The sequence below is a fragment of the Brassica oleracea genome, chromosome C3 (assembly GCF_000695525.1).
Source record: "Brassica oleracea var. oleracea cultivar TO1000 chromosome C3, BOL, whole genome shotgun sequence".
In the NCBI taxonomy this organism is placed as follows: Eukaryota; Viridiplantae; Streptophyta; class Magnoliopsida; order Brassicales; family Brassicaceae; genus Brassica; species Brassica oleracea.
Window position 1 is genome coordinate 31,197,306 of NC_027750.1, and position 8,933 is coordinate 31,206,238.

The 8,933-nt window shown below is 34.4% G+C and overlaps 1 protein-coding gene and 1 long non-coding RNA gene across 3 annotated transcripts in view; both read left to right on the forward strand.

The window, feature by feature from the left end:
• The first annotated feature begins 2,720 nt into the window (after positions 1–2,720).
• Positions 2,721–4,436, forward strand: LOC106333702. Its single transcript, XR_001268443.1, has 3 exons — positions 2,721–3,127; positions 3,816–4,079; positions 4,169–4,436. It is a non-coding gene; the product is annotated as an uncharacterized LOC106333702 (long non-coding RNA).
• Positions 4,437–5,587: 1,151 nt separating this feature from the next.
• LOC106329339 (cell division control protein 45 homolog) overlaps positions 5,588–8,933 on the forward strand; it is a 5,450-nt gene continuing 2,104 nt past the window's right edge. The window contains exon 1 of one of the 2 annotated variants that reach the window (XM_013767981.1): positions 5,588–7,259. In XM_013767981.1, the coding sequence (XP_013623435.1) occupies positions 6,014–7,259 (1,246 nt within the window). In that variant the 5' untranslated portion in view covers positions 5,588–6,013. Of the gene's footprint in view, positions 7,967–8,933 lie in introns of those variants that run through there. The other variant, XM_013767980.1, reaches the window with a different exon arrangement.

Below are 8,933 nucleotides of genomic sequence, written 5' to 3' on the forward strand. Positions count from 1 at the left end.
AAAGCATTGATTCTGGTAGTGCGTAGCTAAGTTCTAATTCATTACCCAACTTTTTTTTTTTGAACAACACTCATTACCCAACCTATTTATACCAAAATCTTCATGAACCATCTCAACCATCTCATCAAACTTCAATCCTTCTTTAATGGTAAATAATTTACCTCCTGCTCTTGTATTCACCTTGAATCTCCATGATTCTTTATTCATCTTCCAGTCTCCTAAAACTCCAGACAAATGCAACATGATTTTCCTTAAAGAAAAATAAAACAGATTTATTGTCACAATAAAATAGAATCAGAATTAGAAACTGAAATATGATTCATGAATCTACAAACCTCTAAGAGGAAGAATCTGTGAAACTAAGAGAAAAATGAGAAAAGTTTCAGAAATGGCGAGGAGAAGAAGACGATACGCGTCTTGATTTCTTTTTTCTTTTCAAAATAATTAAAATAGATATTATGTAGATATATTAAAAAGATATTAGATAGATTCTGTATGATTTTTTTTAAACAATTTTTAAACAATATATTAGAAATTACGATTTAAAAAAAAAACAAATTTTAAGCAATATATTAGAAATATTAAGAATGGGCAATTAGGTAAATATATATATATATATAAGTGTATTTTTCCAAAAATTTAAATAAGAGTGTAGTTTTCAAATTATAATCTTATTTGAGTGCATTTCTCCAAATTTTCTCTTAAGTATAAAATGTTTAAAAACAGTAAATTTGTAAGTAATTTTACCAGATTGTGCAAATTCGATCGACCCGGACTGTAATATTTTTTGGTTTAAAACGGTAGAATTTTCTTAATCCGAATAAACTGAGAAGTCATAGTAATCGAATTGAATAACCCACTTTAACCGAACCCGTGTGTCTTAACCCAATCATAATTTTTCTCTTAAATAGATTTGTTTCTGTTGAGGACTTAGGTTTGTAATTGTGCCCATACGAAAATTAACACCTACAAAACTAGGACCTATATATCAAAAGAAAAATATATAATTGAAGTATTAAGTATAAATAAAACATGTATATTAATTGAGAAACATTGATGGTGATTGGTTGAGACGTAGGAAAAGACTTTAGCTTTAATTTTCATTTACAGCCTTAAATACTACCAATCATGATTTATCTTGGTTTTTAAAGCTACAACCAAAAAATTAAAGATACAACAAAAACACACAAAAAATGGTTGTAAAAATCTTATTTTCTAAAGCCCCATCTTTTTTGCTGTAGAAAATTTTAAAGCTACATCCATTAAATCTAAATTAAAACAACCTACGGACTAAATTTTAAAGTAAATTTTCTACAATTACACCCCAACCAATCACCCCTTACAACTTTTTTTGTAGCCGCGTGTCATCAATAAGATGATTATTACAATCATTAGAGAAGTATGTTGATCCATCAATTTTTTATTAACCTAACCATAAATTTATTATTAATGTTCTTTATTATTTTCTTAAATAAAAGTTATGGAATTTTTCCTAATGCGGCTAATGTATATATGTCAATTAATGATTTTGAATAATAAAAATTTGATAAAATTAGTGTATCTTCTATCATATTTGTTTAATTTTAAACTATTAAAATAAATTAAACAATCACATTAACCATATAATAAAAATTTAGATTTTTCTGTATATGTTATATTTTGAATTCTTAAAAACGACCATAAATTACTAAAATTGTAAAAAGTCTCACATTCAAATTTTGTGATCCATGGCTTAAAATTTTGTTATTAAAAAATACAAATGGTTAGAAAATCATATAAGTAAAAAGTATAATTTAATTATTTACTAAGATTAGAAGATAAATAAATAAATATATATATATATCATTTTAAATTAAAAATATATACCATATAAAATACATAAATATTTTAATTTTGAAATTTACTTTTAACAATTATTTTTGATAAAAGCTTTGAACAAACATTGACAAATTTTTTTTAAAAAATTATAAATTACTAAAACTATTAATCCCACAATGAAAATTTTGTTAGTAATTTAAAGCTTTTGCTATAAAAGATACAAATGATAAAAAAAAAACCATATTAGTGGAAATCATCATTTAGTAGACATTAATATTAAAAATATACTATATATGTTAATATCATTTAAATTTATTTTTATATCCTATCAAATAGAAAAAATATTATTTGAATTAATAAAATTGATTTATATGTTCACACCAATTTAATTGTATATGTAATTGTTACTAACTTTTAATTATTCAATATATATTTATTATTTCATAACATGTAAAAATACATAATACAGAAAATTAAATTGATAAACATTATTCCGCGCATCTAAACCTACTAAAACATTAAAACCCACGAAAACATTTTATTTCTATGAATAAAACACAAAACATTAAAACATTATTTTAAACAATGAATAATGACACATACAGCTGGTCACGTGTATTCGCTACTTTGACTTTTGCTAGTCGGAAGTGTCTGAAACAAAAAAGTGTTGATTTCATATGGAGGGTATCTTATACAATAAAACAGACTTGCCTCTCTCCTCATTAAGCCACGTCATCAGGTAAGAGAGGACAAATCTCGACACGTGTCGCTCAGCCAGAGATCCGCGTCTTTCCCTTCTGTTCGTGTTTCTTTTGTGTTTTAATGAGAACTGGGCTTTAAGTTAATTGGTTTGTTTTGGCCAGTGCATTTGGCCCGTTAGACACAAAGGTGTTTAGGGTTCGTCGACTTCTTCTTCCAAAAGCGACCTCTCCGATGTAGCTCACGAAATCAAACCGTCGCCGAGCTCTGTAACGCCTCCCAAACCATTAATCCTTTTTTTACTCTGATTTTTCCTCAATTAATCCACCCAGCCCATGTTAATCAAACAAAATACCTCTTCGTTGTCCATCGTAACTGGTTCGAGCTTCCTCTATAAATGTCTCTCATTTCTTCGATGGTGAGTACAACCCAAACGATTTCGCAAACGATTTCGCTGCTCAACACAGTCCGGCTTCTGAGGTTTTTGAGTCCCATCATGTGAAGAAAGGAAGCGAAATCATTGGGTCGACATGCTGTCCGTAGACAAGCAGGTGATGCCCGCAACCACAACTATTCTCAAACTATCCCTAAATTCTATGGAGAATTAAAGGTATGATTTTTCTCTTTTGTTTAGATCGGTTACCTAGAACACTGTCTTCTCTTTTAAAATCAGAGTTTTTCTACCCGTTTTGCGCATATGTTTTTGACACTGTCGGGCTTTGTTGTCATATTGATGAAGAACATCCTGTTAAGGCCAAGAACGGGGTAAATTATCGATCATCAAACCCTTCTTTAAAAATGTTACGTCGCTGGAGACATGACTGTCTGATGCTTAGGTTTATTCATGTCCTAGCTTTAGCTTTTTTCAGATGTTACAGAAAACTAGGTTCCTTTTATAAAGTTCGAAGCTTTGCTTAAAATTCAAAATTTTGTGATAATAAACTTTTCTGCATACCTCATGTGTCTTCTTATCAGATGAGTCCTTAGCCTTATGAATCCAGTCCTTAGCCTTATGAATCCTGTATAAAGAGAGTGGAATTGGATATAGTCAGCTTTAAGATATCCTTTCAACTTTTTATGCTTTGATCTGATCCCCTTGTTCTGTCTATAAACGAAGTCATGTTGTTTTTCTGTTTTGAACTGATGCCTTTGTTTTCTCTTTAAACGTAGTCATGTATTTTTTCTAAGGAAAAAAAAAAAATCTTCTGTAGTAATTTTCCATTGGACACTGGACAAAAAGGAACAAAGGCTTTTTGTCACAATATTTCTAAATAATATTCATCTTTTTGTTGTGACAGGTTCTGTTCTATGGGCGGGAAGTTAATGGGATCGATACACATCGTCATTTTTGTGCCTCACTACATGAGCGAACGAAGGAAGGTGGATCAATGATGAATTATCTTCTTCTGTTTTCATTTAATAGTATACTTGGAGGCACTGCACAGCATCACCTCCATACTTCAACAACAAGAATCCAAAATATCGAAACTTGCACATTCCTCATTGAGCTGCAGCTTAGCATGCCTTATCCAAATCGAGAGATCGACTTATCTACATGGGAGGTATAAGAAGCACATCATCATCATGTAGCAACATGTATCCTAAATTTCACTTCCTCTACTAAAATCGTTTCTCCTCGCCGTTTTCTCAGGCTATTGCGGTTCTACCTTATCTAGATAGAGAGTTCACCAGCTAAGTGGCAGGAGAAAAATGTGTTCGGAAAATACGTACTACTTAGAAGAGTACCTAAATGATATCAAATATTAAAAATTCTCTAGACCGATAGCTTTAATTCAGGTCATTTACCAGTTTTGAGCTGAATGTAACTAATAACAGATGAATGTCGTCTTTAATTTTTCACGGTTCGTAGAGGGCAATATACTTTAGTAAATATCCAAAGGGTCAGGGGAACAAAGAACGAAGATCATTTTATTGATGTTGACACTAATGCTGCAGTGTCATTATCTTTCTTCTTTGATTTCTGATCAACTAAGAATATTAGGAAGTTGGCGTTAGACCAACACCTCGTACAAGGCAAAAAGGTTTCTAGAAATATTTCTTAAATGATATTAAGTAATCACGGGTTATAAGACAAACTGGAATACAGAAGTTGACTTTGGAAGAAAACTAAATTTTGTATTGGAAGAGGAACAAATTTGAAGAAACTCATCAACTTTCTCTTTCTTATGACCAGGGCCTCGGGTAAGGAAAATTGAAACATTCGCCTACAGCATTAGATTTTTACAAAAATTTAAGGGCATCATTTTTTACTAATCTTATATAAAGTCCAGGGCATAAAATAATTAAAAGATTAAATTTATGATGAACACTTGAGTTTTTTAGATAACAAAATGAAGACAGTTATTAATTATTAAAAAAATAGAATGGTTAAAGTGGTTTATGATATACTTTTAGTGCTAAAACAAATAAAATTTCACATTTGTTTGAATATTTTATCTATAAAATATTAATTATAATTTTATAATTAATTTTTAAAAAATTTCAAACTAAAATAAATATTTTTTGTAATTAATATTTTGTTTGTTATTTTAGTTTACATGTTTGTACTCTGTAGTGATAAGTATTATTATTTTTAATGCAGAAGTTTTTATAAAATAATTTTTCAAAGCACGGCTCTGCCTATGACATATCTGCTTTTAGATTCTCCAACGAATTTGATATTTCCCTAGGCCTTTGCAAACTCAACAAAAAGATTGTTTAATGTTTTGGTATCAAGACCTGCAGATTATGATGGGCCTTTTTTCTTAAGAGTTAAGACCATGATTGTGGTAAGATATAAACACGTGTTCCTTAAAAGTCCTATAGAATGTCTAGCCAGACTCACAACATACAAAATGGTCTAATGTATTATATCTACAACTGAATATATCGTAATCTACAGCTACTAAATACAGAGACATGCCTTCTAATGATGATAAATGATAAGCTTAGATATTTTTATGAAGAGGTGGGGAATTAGTAACAAGTAGAAAATATAGATTTTAGAAGCATATAACATATTAAATTAAGATAAAATTTATATACAACTAGTATAATAATAAACCCACGGTCCAGATCACTCCTACTCCGTAGATGCGACCCACAAAGATCCCTCCCTCCTTCAGCGCCAACGTCAATATTTTGGCGGTCGATCAAAAAACATTTCGAAATTTAAAGATTTTAACCCCCCAAAATCACTCTAAAACTTTTCAAACCATTTCAATTCCAGAAGAAATATACACCTCAACCAGATCTTCATCTTCATCTTCCTCACACAATCTCTCTCTCTCTCTCCATCTTTGTTCATTTTGCTTGATGTGATTCTCTTCAGAGACAACTCGAATCTCAGTTACTTTGTCAGTGGTTCCTGCTCTCTCCCTCTCTCTCTCTCTCTCTCAATATTCTGGGCCATTTCTGGAGAAAATTAGGGTTCGATTTAGGGCTTTTTTCTTCACAATCGGAATCTAAGTTTCGTGCGAAACCCAATTTCACTGCTATGGTGAGGATCCAGAAAGTAGAATCCTTTTACGCCAAGCTTCGCGAATCAGCAAAGGATTCACAGAACCCTCTTCTGATATTCCCTTCCTCATCCGACGTGGACTCGATCTGCGCCCTCAAGGTCATCACTCACATCCTCGAATCCGATTCGATCCAGTACTCGTGTTTCCCCGTCTCTTCGTTTCTCGAGATCCACAAGTACGCAGGCCCTGGGCTGTGCTCTTCCTCGGAGAGTCCCGTGACTATACTTTTGATTAACTGGGGCTGTCACCGTGATTTGAGGCTCGTGCTTACGCTAGGTCCTAAGGCTCGTGTCTTTGTGGTGGATAGTCATAGGCCTATTCATTTGCATAATCTGAGCGATGGTAATGAGAGCGTTGTTGTTCTTCACACTGATGATGATGAGAGGCAAGCGGATTTAGCTTATGATTTTGATGTCTTGAAGTTGGCTAATGAGAGTTATCAGATGCATCAAGAAAGTGCTGATGTTGATGAAAGTGAAGAAGAAGAGGAGGAGGAGGAGGAAGAAGAGAGTGATGGTGATAGTGATAGGCCAAGTAAGAGGAGGAAGATGGTTGGTGATGGTGTGAAGCTTTTCAAGAAGCTGAAGAGGGATTACTACAAGATGGGGACTTTCCATGGGAAGCCATCTGGATGCTTGCTCTTTGAGCTCTCTCACATGTTGAGGAAGAACACTAACGAGTTGCTCTGGCTGGCTTGCGTTTCCTTGACTGATCAGTTCGTTCACGAGAGGCTAACCGACGAGAGATACCAAGCTGCGGTGATGGAGCTCGAGCAGCACATCAACAGCTCCGGTAACATAGATAAAGTCACTTCCGTTACTCTAAAAGACGGAACCAAGGTTCGAGCGCCGGACTGTTCGAGAATCTCTTACGAAGAAGAGCCTAGGCTTATGCTCCTGAGAGAGTGGAACTTGTTTGACTCCATGCTTTGCTCCTCGTACATCGCGACCAAGCTCAAGACGTGGAGCGATAACGGGATCAAGAAGCTTAAGCTTCTTCTAGCGCGTATGGGGTTCGCGCTTATTGAGTGCCAGCAGAAGTTTCCGTACATGAACAACGAGGTGAAGAGGAAAATGAAGCAAGAGTTTGATCGGTTTTTGCCTGAGTATGGTTTAAATGATTTCTACTACAGGAGCTTCTTGCGGCTTCATGGATACAGCTCAAGAGTCTCTGCTGCTGATGTTGTCTACGGTATTACAGCGCTTCTTGAATCGTTTCTTGGTTCAGGTGGCTGCTCTGCTTCACAGCAGTTTGGAGAAGCTTATGATGCTTTGTCCTTGAACAATCTTGATAAGCTTCGGTCCGGGATGCAACAAGCAATCAAGGTTCAAAGAGCGATTCTCAGACAAGGAAGTGCAGCAATTACCAAGACAGGATGCATCAGAAGTGGAAGGAAGTTCAGATGGGTGAAGGTTGAGGATTCCATTGACGCTAAGTATTTGGGATATCCTCAGGCTTTGACTAAGTTCTGTTACTTTCTGATGGATGCTTTGAGGGAGAAAGGAGCTAGGATGAAACCGATGCTATGTGCCTGCGCCTCTCAAGAGCTAGGGAAGATACTTGTGGTTGGAGTTTGTGGGAAGCCGAGGCTTGGTGCGGTAAGAGGGAATGCGTTTGGTAATGCATTTAGAAAAGCAGTTCAAGAGAGTAGAGCTGATTACTTTCATGAGCTGTTTGAGTCTTCGTGGATCGTCTTAGATGCTTCTGCTGTTAACTCTTTCATGATTAGATTAACTGAGAACCTTTGACATATGACTCTCAACTCTCAAGGTATCTTTTTGTTATTCAACTCAGAGTGTTTTTCTTTTACCAGTTTACAGTTTATTTATCTCACATTGTTTGGAAATTTACGAGACTTTGTAATACGCAGAATCTGTTATCAATCATGTAACTTGTTTAATCAAATAACCAAAGAGGTTTATGTGGAATTTGATTCGTATGGTGTTACTAAAAAATGAGACAACCTTAGAAACTTGAGCAAAATGGCTTAGAGATTGTCTATCAGGAGGGGCTTCTTTCTCCACAGGGTTGTCCCGCGGTTGATCTCCAGACAACCTTAGGAGATGTAAGAACTGGCAATCGTTTGGCCCTTGTGTGCCTGATGTTGCAGAGCTATTGGTCCCACCAATCTCTGAGGTCGTGGTGGTGAGTGAGTCCAGAGTTATGACCTGAAGTTCGTGGGTGTCTACAATATAACAAATTCATACGATTACTACTGAAAACCTGGTGATATTTAGTAAGAAACAAAATCATACGATTACTTTATATAGTAAGAAGATTTGTTGTTCAAAAAAAAATAGTAAGAAGACTAAGTTTTAATTTAATTTAAGAAAATAGCTTTCCCTACAAATTATATATTATTGCTACTGTTGATTTTTATTTTCATATATGTGGGCAATGTCAACTTGAATGACCTAAGTATTCTCAATCCCTACAAAAAGTAAAAATAAGTATTTTTTTCAAATATAATCTACCGATTTCATCGACTTTGTTGAATTGGCCACACCATACGTTTTTATTCTGTTTGGGTTTTAATATCCGTAGAATTTATAACACTAATAGAAAGAGTTTTATCATAGAGAGAAGAGAAGGTTGAGGTGTGTTTTACAACGAACGAAAACGTTCGTATATATAGAAGAGAAATTCACTGTGCAAATAGTGCAGCGGGCCCCACATCTTTTATATTTTCAAACATTACGGTGGCTGTGTTTTTTTGACTTTCATAACACTCCCCCTTGGGGGCCGGTGTCACTATCCGCTTCCGCTTAACGTCTTTGTTGCCTCGTTAAAAACCTTTCCAGGAAAACCCAATGGGAAAAACCATAGTAAGGTAAAAAGAGTACAACTACGTAAGCTCCCCCTCGAATGAGCAGTCATAGATCCTTCTGATGACGC